A 25,496-nucleotide genomic window follows, 5' to 3' on the forward strand; every position below is an offset into this window, starting at 1 on the left:
TCACCTATTGTGATTGTCAAAATCTCTCTTTATTTTTTTTTATTCTTCTTTCTTTCTGGACAATTTTGTGTCGTCAATATCTCAACAATGACATTACGGAATGACATGAAATTTTCAGTCAACATGTCTCATAACAATATCTAGCCACAATAAGGTTTTCATGACAGTAACATATCTATGACGTCATCTAGGCGCCATTTTGTGATTTTCGGACCTTGTCACATGATCGATCATAACTTCATAACTAGATGTCATTTCTGCATCATTTTCGGTGGACATAAAGTTCAGGTCACGCTCTATCTTACTTTTTAACGCTAGTTACCCAGGTCTTCATTACGCGCGCCTACGCGCGCGTCAAAATTTTAAAAGGCTCAAAACGACTTCCCAATGGGAAATCTCGAAGTTTCAGACAATTTTAAGCGTTTCAAACATTTTCTCGCGTGCGCGTCCGTCCGCGCAATTTCACGCGCAGAGGGCGTAACCAACATGAAAATGCAATTTTTTTGACTGATTTGGATTCCTGATACTTTGAGTAACAATATCCACTGATTTCCGATCGATGTTGACCTATAACAAAGGAATGCACTGGCGTCAAAGTTGAAATTCCGCGCGCGCGTCTTTCTGCAAATATAGTGAAAAAACATGTCTTTGTTTATTTCGCCATAGCTCTTTAAATCGTCCGTTGACCCGATATTTCTATTGCATATTACAAAAGCATATGAATTGTAAATAACATTCCTAGTATCAATATTGCCAGGAAAACGCGATGAAGTGATCATATCGTCATTTTGAATAAAAAAAGTGGAATTGATTTTTTTGAGGTACTGTTTCTGACATTCATTTGCTCGTATCTCTGTTGTTTAAGCTCAATATTATCCCAAATTCACATATGTTGTCCTTTAAACATTTGCCTTTCAAGTCCATGTCATGGTTTTGAAATTTGATGACGTCATCATACTTTAAATTGTGATTAAAAGTAAAGATGCAAAATCGGACAAGTTTACGTGTTATGTCTATGGGAGGTGATTTTTTTTAAAAGCATGCATTGACTTAACAACGTTTAAGCACCTTTATCTCAGCTGATTTTGCTTCATTTCCTCTGAAACTTTAGTATGTTGTAGCTGAGACAATAAGCTGCAGTAATCATGCATTTTATTCTTTGAAATCTCCTCATCAGATTGACAATTTTGCAGTTTAAAACTGAAAATGAAAATGGAATGTGGACAAAACGATTCCTCATGTATCTTTCATATACATAAGTTTACGTTCCCCATATTTTCTCGTCGAGACGTATGGCCGAGTGGTTAAAGGCGCCGTCTCAGAGACGTGAGGTTGCGGGTTCGAACCCCACAAGATCACGAAACAATTTTTTTTTATTTTACTTTTTTTTCTTCAATTTGTATTATATATTCGTCCATGTAGAAATCACGTTCGTATATAAACGCACCTATACACACACACAGACACACACACACGCCATATCCCTCTTTTTTGTGTGTTGGAGACCACATTGCTTCGACTGCAGCAACATTTTGCAGGTTGACTTTGTCAAACCGATCATAGTATGTAATGACGACGACTGAGGTGTTGTACTTTGAACAATTGTCTTTCAAGACGATGTCATTGTTTTGTAATTTGATGACGTCATTACACTGAAAATTGTGATTAAAGGCAAGGTATCAAAACCAGCCGATTATAGGTTTTATGTCTGCGGGACGTATTTTTCCCAAGTTGCCAGAAATGGCATAGCGACCTCAGTCGTTACATGGCCGCTTTTCCGTCTAGCAATGCAATAGATGTTCACACGGCCACGTTAGTTGAGTGGGCATTGACTTTCCCCCTGTTATATCTATACATTGTTTTTTTTTTTTTGTCTTACCATTTCCGTGGATGACCCGTGGCCGAGTGGTTACAGAAACGGTTTCGCATGCACGCTCAATATAACTTCAAGGTGCCTATATCACATTCTTTTCTTTGTCGATCACAGATGACTGTCATCTGATGACCACAAGCGTATCACCTAACTCGTCCTCAATGTGACGAGTTTTCATGTCTCGTCTATATAGCTGTTTGTCATGAACATGATAAAATCTTTTCATTTATTCATGTATACTTTGGCGAGACTACTGTTGAAATAACTTGATTTCTATCAATAACCAGGGGCGGATCCAGGAATTCTGTAAGGGGGGGGGGGGGGGGGGGGGAGTGACTAATATTTCTGGTGCCACTTCCGGGTTTTATTTCATTGTTTTTCTTTTTATTTCTTTTGTTTTTTACGAAAAATAAAGGGGGGCGTGCGCTGGTTGCACCCCCCTCTGGATCCGCCACTGATTACAGTTGTAGAAACTGATATCAGGTTTATACAGAATTTTCTCTTAGCAAGGAATTTTGTCGTAAATGAAGACCAAAAATATTTTAATCCTATGAATGCACAAGAAAATGATTAACTTCAGTGGTGCTTTTTCTTTTCTTCTCAAATAGTATCAGAGAATGATGACATGTTAATCACATATCCTATATGTCTAACATACTGTCGTCCCGGTCTCTTGGTAGTGGATATGTTGCATGTTATAAATGCCTATATTGCTATACTGTCTACGCTGTTATATTTATGTACAGATATTTTGGCGAATGAGGAGGTTATGGACATTTTAGCGAAATGCTGGGTTTTTTTTAATTGACACAGAGGCCTTCATAGGTGCACTATTACCTTAGTGCATGGTGACTTTTTCATGTGTTAAATTCGCGAAAATAACAGCTTATTCAGTATTTGATATTTCGCTTGTGTTTAAATACCATATTTGTCACCAGCTGCCCAGGGTAAGGAGGTTAGACAGCAGAGCTTTGTGTCAGTCCTACAAGCCAGTATGAACATTGAGCAGTCCACTCAGGCCTGGTGCGATGACTGCCAGAGGTATCAGCCATCGGTAAGGAGCCATTATAGAATGGGTAGCGAGAATCCTGCAGTCTGATTGGTCGAGAGCTATGTGTTCATTTTTACTGGCCGCACGCTGAGTCACAGTGGTAAACATGTTATCGCGCACTTAGCAAGAGTACGCGTACTTGTAACAAAGGTTCGCGCACTAAAGCAAGCGTTCGCGCACTCAGCTTGGCCATGCGTCCAGTAAAAACTGATGCATGGTTGGCCATGCATCCAGTAAAAACGGTCAGCAAGGTATGCATGCCCGTTTACGCAAGCCAAAAGGAAATGCAGCCAGTAATTTTGTCATCGGGTAACATGATAGAAAAATGGGTTTTTGACAAGAAAATTACCCATTCTATAAATCAGATGACGCACATGTCTTTTTCGTGCGTCAGTCGGAATATAGTGTGCATGCGGTAACTATGGAATATAGCCTAAACCCACTCGGCTTCGCCTCGTGGGTTAAGCATTCCATAGTTACAGTACCTTATGCATACAATTCCGACTGACGCACTCAGACCTGTGCGTCATTTGTATGACCCAGGTGTCCAATTTATTACCCAAACGTGTGACGTCTAGTGCAGGGCTCAACATTAGTGGTAGCTCGGTGATCTGGGGCCACTAAAAAATGATGCTGGGCCACAAAATTTCTAAAAGAATAAGAAAAAGAAAAAGAAAAGCTATCCATTGGTGGCACGATCAGGCACTCAAAGGGATGGTATAGTATTTGTTGAGATGAGGATATGAGCTTTTATCTTTTTGCGAGAAACTAAGGAGCCACCTATGGAATGTTACAGAGGATACAATTCTATGAGGAATTCAAAGTTTATTTGATGAAAGTTGGTTTTGGAATGGCTGAACCATGAAAAAACAGTGAAACAAAGCAATCTTAATATAAGGTGGGTCCCCCCCCCCTTTGTTCGGATCCCTTTGTTTTGGATATCTAAGCCATTTCAAATCCAATTTTCATCTAAAACCTTTGAATCCCTCTTAGACCTACTCGTGCTGTCATATTCTATAAGAGGTTTCTCATTATCTCACCAAAAAAAAAAAAAAAGAATTGGAAATCCAAAACCCCATCTCTACCAAAACCCTATCATCCCTTTAAAATTCAAAACAGAATGTTATGTTTCCTTTCAATTCGGGCCACCAAAATTTTGCTTTTAAGATTTTGATGACCTGAACAGGCCACCAGAGAAAGATGTTAGTGTTGAGCTTTGTAGTGAATCACATGACACATTTGTATTGCCTGATGACCTGCAGTTAAACTTGACCAAAGAAATGAAAACTGGGCTGAAAAAAGTGTGTGCATTTGTGTGTGATTGAAATCTTGACTTTCAATTATCTTTTTATTCCCTAATATGTAGACTATGATTTCAATTTGAAACATTATTCATGTTGTTTGACTGTCATATATTTAAGGTGTTTTCAATTCATACCATCGCCTGAATAAGGAGTTTTATTGATCATTCCAATTTTATCTCGACTCAGCCATTCGGCACTATGTCATTCAAGATGTTAAAACTTTGTGACTACTTAATGATGCGAAGGATTTGCTTAATTAACTGAAGACTCTGCGCCTTTCTTTGCCTCCACTCTGCCATAAAGATAATGAAAGCAGTCCTCGAAGATTCTAGTACCTGGTATGCTTGTCAATACATTTAATATATAGGTCTCCTCAGTTTAATTACAGTAATTGTGGGAATATAATTCATCTGTTCCGAGCTACGGTTGAATTGAAAATGACTTGGTATTTTTGATGAGCGGAGAATCTGCAATTTAATCATGTTAATGTCATCAATCCTTTTAAAAAGCGCTGGCTGTCGTGTGCTGGAATATACATACTGTAAAAGTGGAAATTTTTGCAGTGTTCAAATTTTTGCACATTTTGCATAACCAGAAACTAGCACGAATATTTTGCTTGCCATATGTTCCAGTAATGGATGTTTTGATTCCGTGGAATTAAAAACATGTGAAACTCATCGTACTTGGCTGAGCGTGAAAGATTACTTGCGCAAAAATATTCACTTTTGCAGTAAATATATGCGGCACTGGTGTAGATTATTTCTCATAGTTCATGTGGCATAAGGTGTGTGTTAATGGGCATCATAATATGTGTACTTTGGTGATACAGATGCAGGTGCGTAGTTACAACAGACTGCCCGATGTCGTCACCATCAACTGTAACCTGGAGACGCAGTCCGATGAGAACTTCTGGAGGAAACAAGAGGAGGTAGGATGGAGAGCGGTTGAGTGACTAAATTCAGACTTTCAGAAACAAAGCAAACTCAAGAGGACCATCTTTAGGAGTACATATCTACAGCAGGCAGTCATATTGCTCTAACTATGTCGCAAGCTGTGTTACGAGAGTAGATTTGTCTCGCAGACATATTCCTCTAGTTTTAAGTGGTTTCACAGGAATGAATTTGACAGCTCAATTTCCTTTCCATTGAATTTTGGCAGCATGTGTCGAATCTTTTGTGTCTATGTGCATGTTTTATGTTAACTTGTTATTCAGTGATGATGTTGAGTGATGCAGACCTTCAGACCCTCCTGAATTCACCTGAAAATTTTTCCTGTCCTTCTCTTCTACCTTTCTGTTTCCCCCTTGACCCACCCCCTTGCCCAGCAACATTGCGGGGGATTATGCCACCTTTTGTTCACAACAAAATCTGATGGAGCAATTTACTATTTTGATTTACATCAAGATGCTGTCATTCTGTAGCTTTGAATCTCACTCGTCAACTTTAAAGCAAAGTTTTTTTTGCTTTGTCTTGGTGTGACACAGCTGGCAGGCGTGAACTACGATGTGAAGGAATCAAGCCAGAGCCAGGTGAAGCCGTGTCGTTATGGAGCTAACTGCACCAGGGCCGACTGTCGATTCAGACACGACGTTCAGAGCAGCACGGAGTGAGTTCGCATGCTTGAAAACTTTGTGGTTCATGAATATGCAAATTTTGATTGTTGACCATTGTCCATGAAAACCGTAGAAACAACATCTTTCCTCAGCCTGAATGGTTTGGATCTCACAGGAGAGTTGTGTAACTGTATGGCTGAGTCAAGAAGTGCTGTCCAGGAATGGACACTATGCTTTGTGAATTGAAATATGGAAGCTTTTTTCAGGGTTACGGTACTAATGTGTATTGTAAAGGGATTTAAATTATGAAATCGTGGACCATACGTGTAAAAATTAACCCAATCCCTGTGAGATTCTCAAATTTTCATTGACGTTATAGAGGACCTATCAGTTTGTGTTGGAGTTTGTATAGGTTAAAAGGCTAGTATAGTATTGGTGGAGGTAAGGATTGGGCTTTTAACTTTTTTGCGAGATATCAAGAAACCTCTTATGTAATAGTACAGAGCATACCATTCTAAGAGGAATTAAAAGTTTATTTGATGACAATCGGTTTTGGAATGGCTGAGACATAAAAAAACCAAAGTAAAACAAGGTGATCATAGTAAAAGTTGGTCCCACCTTTTATCAGGATCGCTCTGTTTTGGATATCTCGACCATTTCACAACCACTTTTTATCAAAATATAAGCTTTGAAATCCTCTTGAAATTACATGCTCTTTCACATTTCATAGGAAGTTTCTCATTATCTCACCAGAAAATGTTAGAAACCTGAAGTTAGGGCTCAACCCAAGCTATACGATCCCTTTAAGATAATCATTATATGAATCATTTCTTAGCGATTAGAGGGATAGTATAGTAGCAGCTGTATAGAGCGACAAACGAATGTAAAAGAGATCATGACTACAGGACTAGTGTCAACCTGTCGAGGATGAGCTGATTTTTGCCATAACACACAGTTCCCCCAGACTAGTCTTCAACCGGCCAAATTCAGAAATGAATATCGCAGTCAACCCACACTCTGGGAAAGTCCATGGCATTACATAATGCTGAGAATTTGTGTGTGAGATTCAGAAAAGTGGAGAGAGAGAGGGAGGGACAGACAGACAGACAGACAGACAGACAGACAGACAGACAGACAGACAGACAGACAGACAGAGAGACAGACAGACAGACAGACAGACAGACAGACAGACAGAGAGACAGACAGACAGACAGACAGACAGACAGACAGACAGACAGACAGACAGACAGACAGACTCAAAGAAGAAAAAGGTTAATTGGAGGAAAGCAAAGGTAGGCAGACTAAGTAGTTTTAGTTTCAAATTTTACTTCCTTCCAGTTTTTATAGTTTGATCACATTTGTCTCATCCAGGTCCGAGCCAGAGATGACATCCTGGCTTCCGCTCTACATCAAAGTCCGGCTCTCAGATGAGAAGAAGGTGGACATTCGTGAATTGAAGCCAGAGGTACGTGTAGGTGTGGGTCCTGCGATCACTTGACTGGGAGTCTGGAGGTTTAAAGAGATTACTCACACAAACTTAAATTCTTTATGTGCATTAGATAATTTCACTTATGTATTTTGTAAGAAACCAAAGATGTGTGTGAGTGATCAGTCTTAGAGTCGTTTGAGCTGCTGCATTCTTTTTTTTTTCTTTCTCAAATAATTGTTTTTCTTGCTAAAAACAGTAATTTTGAGACTATATGTAGGCCAACTCTGTGAGCATGACTGAAAATGGGCAAACTGCGGTGGCTTCAAAGAGCTTACATATACGTGACCTTTTCTTGTAGCGTCAATCTTACCCTGTGATCGTGCCCTGCTCAGTAATGTTGGACAGTGCTCCGTGTTATCACAGAAGTTTTACATTGTCTGCCATCTAGCGATAATAAGTATTCAACCTCTTTGGCTCAACCTCGTCTCAATTCTGATTTCCATGTTGTGTCTAACAGAGTGACAGGGTAGACGATGTGGATGAGGAGGGGTATGCCACTTATTACCTCCATGCCAGCGTTGGCCATGTGAGAGATCCGAGGACAGGGGGTAACCTGGTAGCTCACATCAATGTTGGCAAGACTTACCACAAGAGGAAAGAGGTATGATTTGTTCTCCCCCTCCCCTTCTTCCACCCCCACCCCCAACCCTCCCCCACCTTCCACCCACCCCACCTTTGGTTCTAGGGGAGGGTGTGCAGGGTCAATGAGATTTGCAGTGTAAGCTCAAATTCACAAAGGAAGTTTATATCAAATCCATGGTTTAAATCTGGTCCATGGACTCAAACAAAGGTGAAATAAGCATGCATGTACCTTTCACATGCATGTATCAGCGCATGTCCATTATAGGATGTCTGTTGGCAAATGGTGATCTTTCAGGTATATTACACAGACAAAATTTACATAGTCTGCGGGCTGATTTATACTGCTCTTATGGACTTTGGCCTAAGAGTTTCAAAGTTAGTATAAAGATTATTAACGAAGAACAAATAGTGCAAACTGAGAATATGTGAGGGACATGATGTAATGTTGCCTTTCTTTCTTCTTCTTTTTTTTTTTTTTTTTTTTTTGGTGGGGGCATTGAATATATGAGAAATAATGTGTTCACCTTTGTTTAATGTGTTTGAAGCTAAGTCATGGTTTGAGTCATATTGAGTCAAGTAATCATTCCCAAGCCTTTGTGGTTTCCTCTGACCATGTAGCATATCATGAATTGAAGAATAGCTTTGCCTTACAATTTCATATTATGTGTTGATATGATCACAGGGTGTGACCCACATGCAATGGTACATCTTCAACGACTTCTCCATCCAGCCAATTGACAAGATGGACGCCATTCAGTTCAACCTGGACTGGAAGGTGCCGTGTGTGCTCTACTACATGAGAAATGATGTCACCAGCCGCTATGACATCACAAGTAAGAATCCTTACACATCAAAGTATTATACTGGTATTGCATAAATAATGCATATGTGGCACATCGCGGGATGTGGTTCTATGACAATTACCCCTTGGACAAGTACACCCCCCCCCCCCTCCCCTGATCCAACCCTAACCATAATCCTGGACCCAACCCTGACCCTCGCTCTTACCGAAACTCTAATTTTCACCCTAAACTTATCACTAAACTGGTATTGTTTAGCTGGAGGGTTATTGTCCATGGGGGAGGGGGGAGGGGGTTAGTTGTCCTGATACAGTGGAATATGATAGTTGTTTCTCAATAGCAGCCCCCCCCCCCCCCACGCCAGGTGGTGCTTGAAGCAGTTGTCAAATGTTTTGATACCTCAATCACAGGAATCAATCTCACGCCTTCATTCCCCTCCCCAGGAAGTATCCCAGCCAGTTGGCCATTTTACAGTGCACACTTGCTAAATCCGTACAAATATCGGAAATGAGATATTTACAAAATATGAGAAACAACATATTTGAGAAATATGTGTGGTATCATAGTACAGATCTTATGTGATAAACATGATTGGAATAACTTGGTCCTTTTCAACAATTGCTTCAAAGTAATTTGTGATGCGTTGAACAAAATACAGCAAGTGCCAAGTCACAGAAATGAACAAAAGAGAGCAAATGTATTTCTCTCAAGAGTACAGAAAAAGCCTGATTATTTATGTGGTTGTGATACAAACCAATGCTTCACTTTTGCCCTGTTGTATTCTTACTACCAGTCCAGAGTCCCATCACAGCATCGGTGCTGCAGCCCAGCGGTATCTCCAAGGCAACGGGATTCAAACCTCACGTGACCTTTACCCCCCTCAGTCCAGAGGAGTCTTTGGGGGAGAAGTATCTGGTTGGACTGGATGCCGAGTTTGTCTCCCTCAATCAGGTGGGAGGGGAATGGATGCCATTTTCTGATATCAGTCATCTTCTAGTTTTTATGAAATATTTATCAAATCTATCAGTGTGCCCTTCATGCATCCTATAAGTTTGACTAAAATGTTTTGATAAAGCAATCACAGGCAAGAAAAGCTGTACAAACTGTAACATGATAAAACAAAGGAAATCCATACCTTGATCAATGTATTCCTATGTTTACGGTAATGTCTCGTACCTAAGGAATTTCAGTACCTTTCACTTGACTTGAAATTCACCAAAACTTTGCACTGTAGAGATGTGACTTTTTGTAATTTGCTTCAGAGGTCGCTGAAGTTGTTTACAAAATGTGATTGTGTGAGATAAAGGAGTCATCTGACACTGGCAGCTGCTGTTACAGTGCTGTGATTTATATTATTTGTGTTGTTTTTTGTGACCTTTATACTTGTTCATACTCTGTGAATGATAAAGCCATTCCAGAGAATATCATGAAGTACCTATGAACATGTCATACTGTTTCCCACTGCCTGCTGGCTGAAGTGCACAATAAATATCCTCATCTCTGCCCCTGTTTCTCGGATCAGGAAGAGGCTGAAATCCGTAGCGACGGGACGCGGTCCACCATCAAGCCCAGCCAGATGTCCGTTGCTAGGATCACGTGTGTACGGGGTCAGGGTGACCTCGAGGGAGAGCCCTTCGTGGATGACTACATCTCAACACAGGAACAGGTGAGAACCAGGAAACGACATTGCCACAGAATAGAGATCATGTTTGCAACCACTTGTGTAGATTTTGAGGCGAGGATGTCATCACCCCATCATTTTTCTATTTTGTTGTACCTTAATGTATTGTAGAATACATGGTTTTGTTTGATCGTTGAGGAGCTACAAAAGTAAGGTTTTATTTTGCCCCGTATGATGATGGCCTTTGAATCTTTAACATTGACGCTTAGCCCATTTCGCTATAAAAATCTTCATATGTTCCTGATTGCCCTCGTATTTGTGCTGTGTCTAGGTGGTAGACTACCTCACTAGGTTTTCTGGCATCAAGCCTGGGGACCTGGACGTCACCATCTCCTCCAAACACCTGACGACCCTCAAGGCGACATACCTCAAGCTGCGATACCTGCTGGACGTCGGCGCCATCTACGTTGGTCACGGTCTGCGGAAAGACTTCCGCGTCATTAATCTTCTGGTGAGTTTGGAAGCTGGAGGTCTTTTGGCATTTTTTTCATAGAAAGATTCTTATGTGACCTCTTTTAGACAGAATTTGTTAATGCCCCAGTCACATAGACATCCCGGATCACCCCGGACCACCATGGATCTGATCCGGGGAGAGATCCGTGTTGACGCCGGGAGGCCAACACGGCAACTTTTGGAGGTCAAAAACATCCGGCGTCATCCAGGGATTGCCGTGTTGGCAGAGCAATCCGGGGTGGTCCGTGTGGCTGCCGTGTAGCTGCCGTGTTGATCCGTGTAGATGCCGTGTTTGTCCGTGTAGACGCCGCGCTCTTCCGGCCTTATCCGTGTAGCTGCCGTGTTGATACCGTGTGTACAGTCATACCAAAATCCCGGATCTCCCCGGACGTCCCCGGATCTCCCCGGATCACCGTGTAGATCCTTGAGCATCCGTGTTTATATGTGACTGGGGCTTAAGATTGATGAGGGCTACCCCTTCAGTTTTCTCATACGTTCTGGCAACTGTCAGCAAAAATGTGGGGAATGCCATTCTTTTTAATCCTTTTGCCAAGAATTCCTAATCCATCAAATACCATTCCATCCATTCAAGCATTTGTAAAGTCTATGTGTCAGTGATATTTAGATGTAAGATAAGGCTGCACACTGGCACTTGTCCGACGGTCCCCGACCAGTAAAAATCACTGTCGGACCAGTAACTTTTTCAAGAAATGACCAGTAAGAAATGGAAAAATTGGGTACCTACTGGTCCGACAGACAGGTTGGACCAGTAGAAAAAGCGGGTTAGTGTGCAGCTGTGTTAAGGTTCCATTGTTTGTGTGTTTTTTTAACTCACTTGAGCCGACTGGTTCAAGTGGGATATTGTGATCATTCATTGTCCGGTGTCCATCACACATCATGCTGTGTGTGTCATTCATTTCACAAGAGAAAACTGACATTTCTTCTTTTTTTCTCTCTCTTGTCAGGTGGATCACCGGCAAATAGTCGACACGGCTGCTCTCTACAATCTGCCAAAGCAACGAATCGTCTCGTTGAAATTCCTTGCCTGGTTTTTCCTGGGTAAGAAGCAGTAATCAGCCATAAAAGAGGATGTTATTGTTTTGTGTCTTTTGCATATCTGGGCAGGAAATTTAGTATTTTTCTATTTTTAGGGCTGTCGTTTTTGGCATGTTTGACCCGTTGAGGATGGACTGATTTTGCTTCAACATGCATTTCCCATAAACCCCTGTCTTGAGTATACTCGGGACTCGTCCTCAGCGGGTTACAAAGATGATATTAGTCTGGTACTAAAAATAAACAATAATGTCACAGTTGTATATACTCTGCATTGCTTGAATGACGGTCACATGTTTTGTGTGCTTACTTTTTTTCTCTTTTCTTTTTGCTCTCTGGAAGTTGTACCATGCAGGCTGAAGACATATTTATTCAAATAACTGAAAGTTTTAAAACCACACTGTGGCAGCACATGCCATCATATTCCACTACAGGGTGGAATGATTGGCCAAATACCTGAAAAAAAAACCCACACACACATAGAAATTTATACTTACATTACACTGTTTTACATTTTGTGTGGAGTAAAGATTCGCAGAAGTAAAATGCATGAGATAAGTTTTGTCTACACAAGACAATAAATGCCCATGACAATTTGCGATAGTTTCATGCTGGGAAAAAGACCATTGTCTCCAATGCTTGAGTGATGGAGGGTAGAAATAGAATACTTTCCAGAGCAGACGAAGCTTAGTCTAATCTAATCTATCAACAAAAACAGTTCTGTAATTCCAAAAATGCTGCATATATTTTTGGATTTACAGTATTGTTTTTGTTGATAGATTAGACTAAACTTCCTCTGCTCTGGAAAGTATTCTACAGTACGTCCCAAAAAATTACAATCTGATTTTCGCATTGATGACCGTCAATATGATTAAACTGTCCAAATGCTGCTTCAAGGTCTTAAAACAGAACATCTTAGCTCTATTTTGCAGAAAACCCCATTCAATTTGGTAGAGCGGTCACAGAGAAATGTCAATTTTGTAAAGCATGTCATTAGTCTGATTCTTCCATGTTCAGCACTTGGATGCTCTTGGAACTGCACATTCATGTGTGAACACAATAAAGACAGAACTTGGAGGGAACAGATTCCTGACATGCTCTACAAAATTCATAATTTCTCTTTGACCACTGAAGCAAAGCGAGTGGAGTTTTCTGTATGATGTGGGCAATGAGTTACAGTTTCATGCCTTAAAATTGTATTTGGATTGATTCACTATTTTTAAAGTTATTATGCGGAGAGTCCCGTTGTAATTTTTTTTTTTTGGACATTCAGTATTTCTGCCCTCCTTCACTGATGCAACTCCTCCCTCTCAGCTGTGGTAATCATGTGACCGTCTGTCTTTGGTATTCCCAGGTTCCATCATCCAGTCCAAGACCCACGATAGCATAGAGGATGCCTACACAGCACTGCGGCTCTACAAGAAGTACCAGGAGCTACGCAACCAGGCGCAGGACGAGAAGGAGTGGGAGGGGCAGCTGAAGAAGATGTACGAGGAGGGGCGCAAACTCAAGTGGAAGGTCCCTGGTTCTGAGTGAGGGAGATGGAAGGCAGGGAGGGATGATGGGGGGGGGGGGGGGGTCAAGAAAGGAGGGGAAGATGTGGGGTTGCTGTGGGGGCGCTGTGGCATAGTGGATAAGAATCCCGACTCCCAATCGGAGGACCCAAGTTCGATTCTCGCCTAGTGCTTTACGTCCTTGGACAAGATGTTTTACCCACCATGTTCCTCTTGACCCAGGTATAGAAGTGGGTACCTGGCAACGCTAGGGTAATAATAATGGCAGGGCCCTCTGGTAGAGCAGTGGCAACACTTCAGAGGCTACCCTGGATGAAGAAGACCTTATTATGATGATGATGATGATGATGATGATGATGATAATGATTATTGTTGTTATTATTGTAATTATGGTTATTATTGTACAGTGCTTGCTGGGAACCAATCTCAGGCCAGCTTGCTTCAAGAGGCTTACAAGTACTGCAAGCCGCCATAGGTGTGGTTGCCATGGCAGCGATCAGGAAGCAACCAATCAAATCTTAGCAGTATAGTTATTGCTTGGTACACTGCATTCTTCTGCTTGCCAGAGAGGGAAAAGAGGGAGGTAAAGTTAAAGTGGGAATGGTTGAAAAGTGAGAGTTATGTGTGGGTGTATGTCGCTGTATAGTATATATATCCAGTGACTGTCATGATGCAGATTTTTTGTCAGGCAGAGATACTGTATACACCTTTTATTTATTAAGTCTAAAATTCTTTGTGAATCGGGACTCCCTGACAATTTGGTGAACAGTACAATTTGCAATTGAGGAGTACAGTAGTGAACGAAGAATTGTTTGTTTGTACGTCAAAGTCGTGTCGGGAGCATGGTTGATACTTTCATGTGCTGTTGAATTCACGAGTACTAATAGCACCCAACTTGCCAAGTTTGTGAAAATAGAAACTTCGCAAAATATAAGGAGTATTCAGTAGATGGTTTATGACCAAGACAAATCCAGCTCTGATGTGGACCATGGTGAGATATTGTGGAAATGGAAGTCAGTCAGGCAGGAGAGGGCAACAAGAGCAAGGCAAGGCGGGAAGGGGAAAAGGATTAGACAAGGACAGAAATGAGGGCAAAGCGAGAATGGGAACAGGGTTGAGCAAGAGTAGAAATGAGGGCATGGCGGGAATGGGAAAAGGGTAAGGCAGGGATAGGAATGAGGGCAAGGTGGGAATTGAAACAAGGTAAGTCAGGGACAGAATTAAGGGCAAAGTAGGAATGACGGCAAGGCGGAAATGGGAACTGGGTTAAGCAAGGGTAGAAATGAGGGCATGGCGGGAATGGGAATAAGATAAGCCATGGGCAGGAATAAGTGCAAGCCGGGAATGGGAAAGGGGTAAGACAGGGACAAGAATGCGGGAATAGAATGAGGGCAAGGCGAGAATGGGAGTGGGAACAATGAGGGAATGGGAACAAAACAAGGCGGGAATGGGAGCAGGGCAAGAGGGGAATAGGAACAGGGCAAGGCACGAATGGGAACTGGGTAAGGCAGGGACAGAAATAAAGGCAAGGCGGGAATTGGAACAGTGTAAGGCATGGACAGAAATAATAGCAGGGCCTGACTAGATAGTACTATTGGAAGTGGAAAGTAAGTATGACTGATAGCAGGACTAGCAGGAAACGGGACGACTGTAAAGAGGGACAAATGTTTATTGTAGCAGAATCATGTCCCGCGTTGAATTAGTGTTTGCTGACACCAATCAGGTTATGAAACACAATTCATATTTTCCAGTTTGTAAAAAGAATTGTAAAAATGTACGTATTCCAAATAAGAAGGAAATGAACTCAACTGCTTCAGTTTTAACAATAAAGCTTTGACATTTTCCAGAAGACTCTATGTTTGTAAATTTTTGTTTGTATGGAAAGCTTCATCCCGCCTCACAAATGATGTGAAAAGTAGAGGACCAGAGAAATCCAGGGAGAGAGATGATTTTGAGAGTGTGCAATTGACCAGGCATTTCTTTGGCCTAACACATAATTTTGCTTATGACCGGTCATATGTAAAGTATAATGACCAGTCATTGGCACTCGCATGTCATAATGGTGTATGGGAGAGATTTCATCGTTATATTCATTTACTCATGATGTACGTGACCTATCAAAGATGAGGATCTGCTTCATCACTTCATAAAGCAAATAATACATATTATCTTGTTTGGGCATTAGTATAATTACCCACATGGTACCTTCCAAACAGTCAAAATGTCCTCAGCTATCGCCTCAGGCCTTTTTGACTGTTCCAGATGTACCTTGCGTGGGTAATTTTCACTAATGACCTCACAGATGTGTTTTATTTGTATATTTGCAGATCATTACTGTTTTCCATGGCAAAGTAACATGTACCATTGGACCACACCCATCTAGCTATACCTTACCATCCACCTTACCACTGTCACCACAGTCATCTAAAATTCACTGTTTCATGGTTAAGTGTATTGTGTACTATTGGGAGCAGTGATTTAAACAAGATGTTCAAGTTATCATATGTGATGCATATGTGTTGGTCAGTTGTATCACAAAACATCCTACCATATCAAATTTTGCAATAAAGCCTGAATTATATGGAGATATCTATATTTTCCTCACTGAACCATAATTGTAGACAGTTTATTTTAGAAGAAATCTTCTAACTATTGTTCACATTTTGGATATTTAACCATACTTAACATTGACATTTTTACACTGGTCGTTTCTATCTTCTATCCCTAAGTCATATTTTAGAACTACATGTATTTTGAAGCACTAAAGCTGGGGCTTTGTTTCATCTGTGAATGGTAAATGATGCCTTTAAAATATGCAGAGTATCACACATGGAGGCACACAAGGAACAAAAAAACAACAACAACAAACAACAGAAACTAGTACTTTTGCGTTATTACACCACTAGCCTGTCAATGAACATTGCTCCCTTATATCGTGACACACGTGCAAACATCCTCACAACAAGATTTGCATCAAATCAGACCATCTAATTCTTCACACTAAGCGTGAAAAAAAAAAAACACCAACAGCAAGGATAGTGATGTGTAGTGATCAAAGTAGTGTGCTGCACGTTTGCGCGATCATATTAAATGTCCTGTTTACCTTTGGTAACAGTAGTTTAAAAAAAATTCCAGATTTGACATTTAATGCATAGTTGTAGGTCTGTTGTACCACCAAACATCCTGTCATATACAATTTTTATGATAAAGCCTAAAATATAAGGAGATATCTGTATTTTTCTCAATATAAACCGTAACTGTGAATGGTTTAGTCTGGAAACATTTCTATTATAACTTTTGTTCACATTTTGTATAATTAACAATACTTTACAACGATTTTACCGATTCAAAATTATCCCGTGGTTGTTTCTATCCCTAACTCATGGTTTAGAACTATTGTAAAGCACTAATGCTGGGTTTTTGTTTCATCTGCAAATAGTAAATTACGCCTCTAACAGGGAAGACGGCCATTCCTAGTCACTAGTTGATTTTAGGCGAATGTAGTGTATCTGGCAAAATGATGTTTCTGGTTCAACTTGCATGATTCGATTATCATATAATTCAAAATTCAGTTCAATTTTGTAATTCAAAATAATAAAGAGGACTTGGTTTTTCCTTCACCGTATGTGAAATATGGTTCCAGCAATTTTGATCTAGCCGACTATTTTTGTTTGTTTCTCTTTTTTTTTTTGGGGGGGGGGGGGGTGATACGGGGAAGAGTTTGTACAGGGTTGACCTGGGAAAAATTGGGACTTTTGTTGTTTGATGGTGGTTGTTGTTGTTGTTGTTTGTGGTGGTGGTCTTGTTGTTGATATATTATTGTTGGATTCTATATTCGTGCCCATATAATTCTGAGGGAGTTTGCTGTACTCTATTTACGATACATGAACATTTATTTACTATTCAGGGGCGGCGCAGCTGTGGGGGCCGTGGGGGCTCGGGCCCCCACACTTTTTGTGCACCATACAAAGGAATACATAAGGTGTCATCACTTTGTGCCCCCACACTTTTTTTCAACCCGGAAGTACGTAAGAGGCACTACAATGGGAGGGGAGAGAATGAGCTGAGGACCTTTTTTTTTTTTTTTTTTTTTGCTTGTTAGCTCTTGAAACCCGGAAGTGGGCCCCCACACTTTTGAAAACAGTGCGCCGGTCCTGCTAGTACTCGTTATGTTCAGCTATTGTATTAAATCGAGAGTCTTGAAAATACACTGGCTTCCTCCTGGGATAGGTAATTCTGCCAATTACGATGTAGGCCAATATACATTTTCTAGCATATTAAGGATTTTGGATTTCTCTTTTCTTAGTTTTTTTGATATTTCGTTCCACTAGTGTAATTTGTAATAAATTAAACAACGCCCAACGTTTGAATGGATTGTGCGATTATCCTCAAATTTCAATAATGTGTTCTAAGTTTATTGCATTCTTTGGGTCTATTTTAAAAGTAAATTCCTTCTTAAGCTCCAAGTGACAAAACTCTAGCTCTGCTCAGGGGTGGCACTAATGCAGAGTAAAAAACACACCCAAAACGTCATTCTTTCCCCTTTTATTACATTCACATCTTCCTATGAACAGGTCTTTTGCAAAGGCAGCTTGTGGACTCGCAAAAAGCGAGAGGAGCGATGCTCGCTCTGCTCTCATCTCGCTACACTCGCTGGCGACTGTGCATGTCCACGAATTATTGCAAGCTGCCTTTGCAAAAGGCTACCTGTGAACCCGCATTTTCTCTTTCGCTGTCCAAGAAACCTGCATGATGCCAGAACAAAATGTCCACTGAGCGTCCCTCAACTTCAACTGGGATAACTGTATTCTGAACTGCTCAATCAAAATAAGAGAGACAGATATATTTCTAAGTATTATAATTAATGGATGTCGGGCGTCATTGAAACCAAAGAAGTTCCAAACACAATCCCATGCCCAAAATGCTCTGGCTAGTCTGGGTGCTTATTTGATTTAGCAAAGTAGTGGGATACTGCTAAATAGATGGTGACTTGTGACCTCGGCCCTATTTCCTTTTACAATCGGTGAACGTCGAAGAAACACACCCACCGACGGATGAAAAGAAAAAAATACGTGTGAGGGTGCGTTTGCGCATAACTTTGTTTTGGGCCAATTTGAAAAGTAATTATAATACAAACACTATAAACGTCGTTTCAAAACGCTGATTCAAAACGCACAGAAAGATGGCGTTTGCGATCGGCGACTTTCTCTAATCACATTGAGGGGGAAGCATTAGCGCAAAATCTTGCACGAGGGCTTTTCCATTTTTAGATTTGAAATTCATCGATCTGATGCCCACTTTCGGTAGAATATTTGCAGAAGTTTCAATGAAAAAAGTAAGACGATAGTTATGGTAGTTTTGCATTTAAGCTGCAAGAAAAAGCCTCAAACATCGTGAACATTTGTCAAACATCATACTATAAAATTCTGTAATTGTTGGGTGACTTTCTCATTTGCCATTAAACCAAATGATTTAAAAATCGAATATCTGTCTTTTGGTGAAATGCTTGATAATTACCAATCACTTAGTAATAAATGTAATTCTATGGAGAGGAAGGAAGTGGGGGGGGGGGGCTGGGGAGGGGGTGGAAGGGAGTATATACCCTCCCATAATATATGAAGAAGCTTTAGCATAATATTTAGAATTAGAAGTGATGTGAAATGAGCTCATACACGTTTTTGATGGAATATGTGGGAAATTGTCCAAGAAGAAGTAGAAAAAAAAAATCTCCGGAAGGAGACCTAGCTGAGGGTTTGGGTGCTTGGCCGAGGATATTCATCCCCCCCCCCCTCACACACACACACACACACACACACACACACACACGCACGCACACACACACACACACACACACACACACACATTTCCACGTGAGGGAATTCTTGCGCTTTTAGAATTGAAATGGAGGATCCAGTGCACACTTTTGATGGAATATTTGGGAAATTGTCCATTTCCAAAATGTACTAAGCCTACGGAAAGGTGTGGGAGGTGTTATTATATTCCCCCTGTCATGCACGCGAGAGGGTGATTTTGCATTTTCAGAATTGAAATTCATTGATCTGGTACAAAGTTTGGGTGAAATATTTGCACGAGTTTCTTATTTATAGAAAAAGCGGGCCTATCATTCCACATGTCATTCCCCCAACTTGTAAGCCGGGGATGCCCCCCCCCCCCCCCCACCCGTCATCATTCACTATTAGGGAGCTTTAAATTTTAGACGCACGGACGTTCAAAGGGGGAAAAAAATGTTCTGAGCGTGCGCAGAAGCGTGCGTCAATTTGACCCGCGCTTCTGCGCACGCTCAGAACATGTTTTTTTCCCCTTTGAACGTCCGCGCGTCTAAAATCTAAACCTCCCTATTATCGTGAACCAAAGTGGGCTGATACCTGTAGCACCTGTACCTGATCCCACGATCCCTTGTTGTCCTCAACTGTTGTCTTTTGTAGCAGCCTATTTTGCAAATGAGACTTGTTGAACCATGTCAGTTCTGCTTCTATCGCCCCATTCTTCGACAGCTAAAGGAGGATTATGGTTGACCAATAGTTATCAAAGGCCCATGGGAAATTCCCCATAAAACAACTCCTGTTAACTGACCATAATTCATTGACCCTTGCAATATAGTTAGGTGTCAGAAAAGTAGGTCCTATGCAATGTATGCAAGTATAGGCCTAGTGTCTGTACCGCGATCTTTTCTGAAGCCGGATCGATGGGGGCCTTACTAAACTACTCTCAAGTAAGAAATACAGGTATGTCAATTGACGATGTACTATACGTTATAGGACTGAAAGAACTGCAATTAGAGTGTGGCATCACCGCCTTTGTGTACCGATGTAAAATGTGCACATCTGAAGGGCTACCCTGCTAAAAGAAAACTTAAAGGGCACCTCCGGATGATTTTCAGACTTTTACATTTGAACAACTCTAAATTGGTTAAATAGAGTACAGAGTTTCAGAATTTATAGTGATTGGGATGAGGAATGAGAATGTCAAAATTTATAACAAATTGCAATGAACAAGGATGATGACATGGCAGCCTCGCCATAAGAATGCACGAGTTAGGGCTTCAGGGAGCAGAACAAAAGAAGACGGCATGCATAGATTCTTCACAGGTGAACTTGTTGAGCAAGCGGTATTGCAATGGAACTACACTGCTACATTTCTGAAATATGTGAGGCTCTGATGTCATCAACACTGTTCAGTGTAATTTGTTTAAAATTTTCACTTCATTGGTTTCTCTCCTCAAGGACCACAATAAATTCCGCGAATTTATACATAGTGCTGTCGATTTATGTACTAGGCCTACATGATGTGAAATCATGAAAATCGTCTGGAATGCCCCTTTAATAAATAAATAAATAAATAAATGAATAAATAAATCTAAAATCAGTATCACCCTGACTCAGAGGCAGAAAAAAGACATAAATTAGACGACCCGACATAATTGGGGTTGTTGTTTTCAGAAGTTTGGCTAGGATAAATAATAATAATAATAATGTACACTTATATAGCGCTTATTACAGTAGTTTCTAAGCGCTTAACATTTAAATCTTAAATTAATACATGTATAAGGATTATGAAAAACATAATAAATTATATAACATTACGTTACATAATATTACATTAAATTACGTTATATTACATTATGTTACATGACATTATAATAAGTGATTGAACGAAATAGATTGGATGACATGGAATCAGTGAATCGAACTACAGTCCATTGAATAGAGTCTGATTTTGAAGGTGTCAACAGAAGGATAGTCACGGATTATCACTGGGAAATCGTTCCAAAGCTTGGGGGCACACACAGAGAAAGCACGGTCACCGTAGCGAGTCTTAGTACGTGGACCCGTCGCTAGCTGTAAGTGAATTGATGATGATGAACGGAGCCGGATGGAAGTGGTCTGCGTCTTGGGCTTGATGAGTTCTTTGATGTATGATGGTGTGAGTCCATTGAAAGCCTTGTAGGTTAAAAGAAGAATCTTGAACTGAATACATCGACATACACTGTGAGGTCTGGCTCAGACGTTGACAACGTCAAAATAGTAGGCCCTAGACCTACATGTAAACATGCTATGACGCGAGTAACTGCATGGGGACCATCTGCAAAATATGTACGAAAACAAACAAACAAACAAATAAACAAACAATAACAGAAACTATATCGCCATAATTGAACCCCCTCCATTTCCTGAATCATTCCTCAGAAACGACAGTGACTGGTGACTCAGTCAGGATACATATTGGCATACTCAGGGAAGATCAGGGGCGTCGAATCTATCTCGGGCCGGGGGGGGGGGGGGGGGGGGGGGGGTGGAAGGGGCATTTGCCCCGCCCCTGCGGGAGTGTTTAGGCAGACAAATCATTTTATCCCCCAAGCAATTCCCTAGATGAGGACAGATCCCGCACTTTCTTAATGGAAAATTGTCCAAATATTGCCAGAACTATGCACCAGATCGTTGTATTGCAATCATAACATGCAAAAGCTCCGCTATACAGGATCCCTTTCGATAAACTTTGTACACTTTTGACATTGACGTATATTTCCCTAATTTAAGAGTGTGCAGCAGATCTTTCACTAACAAAAGCACCCTCATATGCAGAGGCGTCGATAGGGGGGGGGGGGTATGGTTCCCCCATAAAAGTGGGACAAACAAAAGCGAAAAATATAGCTATAAACGGCAGGTTTTGGAGTGTAAAATGTCAAAATTTTAAAGCTCGCTCGCTGCGCTCGCTCGCATTTAACCGCTATGCCATTCTCCTGATGTTGCTGCCTGTAACTGACAGCAGATGCGCCCGGGGCGCCCCCCTTAATTTCCAAAGCGAAAAATTTAGCTCCAAACGGCAGTTTTGGGACGTACTGTAAAATGTCAAACTTTTGAAGCTCGTTCGCTTCCCTCGCTCGCATTTAATCATTATTCCATTCTCCTGATGTTGCTGCCAGTAATTACCAGCAGTTTTCGATCGCCCGGTGCGCCCCACTTAATTTCTAAAGCGAAAAATATAGCTACAAATGGCAGTTTTTGGACTGTAAAATGTCATAATTTTGAAGCTCGCTCGCTTCACTCGCTCGCATTTAACCATTATGCCATTCTCCTGATGTTGCTGCCAGTAATTGCCAGCAGTTTTCGCCCGGTTCGCCCCCTTAATTTCAAAAGCGAAAAAATGCAGCCAGAAACGACAGTTTGGGGGACTAAATGTCAAAAATTTTCAAGGTCACTCGCTTCGCTCGCTCGCATTTAATTATTATGCCATTCTCCTGATGTTGCTGCCAGTAATTGCCAGCATTTTTCGCCCGGTGCGCCCCCTTAATTTCCAAAGCGAAAAAATACAGCCACAAACGACAGTTTTTGGGACTGTAAAATATCCAAATTTTTTTATCAAGCTCACTCGCTTCGCTCGCTCGCATTTAATCGTTATGCCATTCTCCTGATGTTGCTGACAGTGATTGACAGCTGTTGCGCCCGGTGCGGCCCCCCTTAATTTCCAGAGCGAAAAAGTATAGTTCCAAACGGCAGTTTTTGGACTGTAAAATGCCAATTTTCAAGCTCGCTCGCTCCGTTCGCTCGCATTAATCAGGGAGTAAACCGCTATGCCATTCTCCTGATGTTGCTGCCAGTGATTAAGCAGTTGCGCCCGGTGTGCCCCCCTTAATTTCCAAAGCGAAGAATATAGCTACAAACGGCAGTTTTTGGACTGTAAAATCGTCGTTGACACCACGAAGTGGCACTTTGGCGCGGGGTTCACGAATACCGCGTTTCGAGAAAAACGCAATTAAAGTTTTACGATTTTTGAAATCGTCAAATCGAGTGGATTTCTGTAACTAAACATGATAAATTGTACATGAACGGAAAGAGGAGAACTTCTTCTTTACAGTCACATACCAATTCTAAATAATGAAGGTGAAATATTGCGACGGCGAGGCAGGAAACAATTGTGCCGGTTCGTGGAATAAATCATACGCGTAAACCGCGGTCCGATTGTTTCCACGAAGTGGCACATTGGGCCGCGCCCCATTGTGTCCTGTGTATTATCGAGTACAATACGAGGTTTTCTGAGATGCTATCTTGAAATTGCTCTTACGATCGGTTTTAGGGGATATATGTATGGTTTATTGACCAGAAAAGCAAGAAGGGTATTTTTCTCACCGGCTACTATGATTTTTTCAAATCGAGGAGAAAATATATTAGCACCATAAAGTTGCAAACATATTGTGCCGCTTCGTGAACGAAATCACACGCCCAAATCGAGGTTTCATTAATTCCACGAAGTGGCACATTGCACGCGCGCACGACGTACCGTACGTGCGCCTTGTTCACAACAATGAGGTATTCGCGCGTGTTGCAATTTCCGAAATTACTTGCAATCATTTGTGCAGCCTTTACAGTAAAAATGTAGACAGTTTCGCCATTTCATTATAAACCCCAAATGTCTTCTTGGCTATATATCACAAGAACAATTGCATGTAATAAAAAACAAGTAGTGTTGCTGTTATGTTCAGGGCTTTCTGTTTTTATATAATGACAAGGGGCTGATTCCTAATCAGAATTATTCACTTCTGTACATTTACTCTAATGTATACTGATCTTTTTTCTTGCTTAATTCTATGTTTCACGATGCTCACAGTTATGATTAACGTCTCATAACTTCACATGCAGACTTTATTTTACAGTTAAGTCTACTTTCTCTCTCTCTCTCTCTCCGGCTCTCTCTCTCCTGGAAACAATCTCATGCCCTCCTCATACCCCATCAACTGCCCGTATTCAGTCTCTTTTTATCATACTTATTATTCTAATAGAATACTCACTACTTTCATTCGTCTATACAAGAAAAAAAAACTAGCAAAACAAAACCAAATCCACATGATAAAGGTTGAATAAAGAATGTACGAAAGAAATGATAAAATCGATCCCCACAATTTTTTTTTGTTAAGTGCTGAAACACTTCATATTTTATTTCGTTCTTCACTGACAAAGAAAAATGGTCAGTTGATAAAGCAATGAAAACTATCTTTTATACCACTTCAGACTTGAATAAGCGCTTACATTTCAAACATGTAATCGAAATTTAGTATTACAAAATTGACAGTTCATTTGAAAACTACATTGTCCGCTTATTGTTATAACATAATCATATTCTGAAGGTATTTGACAGAATAGATAATTGTATTTCTATACACACGTTGCAGGAAAGGCTAGCTGCGGAACGGGTTAAAATAACAATACAGTGTAGTTTCTTTCTTTTTTTCTCTGCCAGATTAAGATTCAGATAAGCGGAAGAAAATTAATAATTCTGTGGAACATATACCTGCGTCCCCTTAATTAACACCAACGTCCATTACCCTGCATATCAGCACTTTAAAACGCACCAACGATCACTAATTCTACGTTTAATTAGATCACTGACTTTGAGCGGTATATAACGGCTCAGGAGGTGAAATAATTAAATTAATACACCCTTTTTTTTTGAATGTCAAATATAAACGACAACCTCAAAACCAGAACAATTCCAAGAAACTGACCATGCCCCTTATTACCTAGCAAATATTCTATTTTTTTTCCAGTATATCAGTTGGACCCTCTTCGTGCACTTGGATATGTAATTATTCATTATGCCTGTTTCAGAATGTTTGTCAAAATATGAATCGATAAGCACTAAATCAACGAGATATGAAACTCGTCACGCTGACGAGTTAGGTGATACGCTTGGGGTCATCAGGTGTCGGTCATCTGTGATCGACAAAGAAAAGAATGTGATATAGGCACCTTGAAGTTATATTGAGCGTGCATGCAAAACCGTTTCTCTAACCACTCGGCCACGGGACATCCCCGGAAATGGTAAGGCAAAAAAGAAATGTATAGATATTACAGGGGGAAAAAGTCAATGCCCACTCAACAATCGTGGCCGCGTGAACATGTATTGCATTGCTAGACGGAAAAGCGGCCTTGTAACGACTGAGGTCGCTATGCCATTTCTGGCAACTTGGGAAAAATACGTCCCGCAGACATAAAACCTATAATCGGCTGGTTTTGATACCTTGCCTTTAATCACAATTTTCAGTGTAATGACGTCATCAAATTACAAAACAATGACATCGTCTTGAAAGACAATTGTTCAAAGTACAACACCTCAGTCGTCGTCATT

General features: G+C 40.8%; 1 protein-coding gene across 1 annotated transcript in view; it reads left to right on the forward strand.

Moving 5' to 3' along the window:
• Positions 1 to 13,374, forward strand: part of LOC139715462 (PAN2-PAN3 deadenylation complex catalytic subunit PAN2-like) — a 32,003-nt gene extending 18,629 nt beyond the window's left edge. Inside the window, exons 16-26 of the mRNA XM_071627038.1 lie at positions 2,812 to 2,927; positions 5,058 to 5,156; positions 5,712 to 5,833; positions 7,152 to 7,245; positions 7,727 to 7,870; positions 8,534 to 8,684; positions 9,445 to 9,602; positions 10,174 to 10,317; positions 10,604 to 10,783; positions 11,751 to 11,844; positions 13,193 to 13,374. Coding sequence (XP_071483139.1) covers positions 2,812 to 2,927; positions 5,058 to 5,156; positions 5,712 to 5,833; positions 7,152 to 7,245; positions 7,727 to 7,870; positions 8,534 to 8,684; positions 9,445 to 9,602; positions 10,174 to 10,317; positions 10,604 to 10,783; positions 11,751 to 11,844; positions 13,193 to 13,374 — 1,484 coding nt within the window. The remainder of the gene's footprint in view (positions 1 to 2,811; positions 2,928 to 5,057; positions 5,157 to 5,711; positions 5,834 to 7,151; positions 7,246 to 7,726; positions 7,871 to 8,533; positions 8,685 to 9,444; positions 9,603 to 10,173; positions 10,318 to 10,603; positions 10,784 to 11,750; positions 11,845 to 13,192) is intronic.
• Positions 13,375 to 25,496: the final 12,122 nt, after the last annotated feature.

Source organism: Diadema antillarum, unplaced genomic scaffold (genome assembly GCF_040938485.1).
Source record: "Diadema antillarum isolate AM-2024a unplaced genomic scaffold, OU_Dant_1.0 scf00000006, whole genome shotgun sequence".
Classification (NCBI taxonomy): domain Eukaryota; kingdom Metazoa; phylum Echinodermata; class Echinoidea; order Diadematoida; family Diadematidae; genus Diadema; species Diadema antillarum.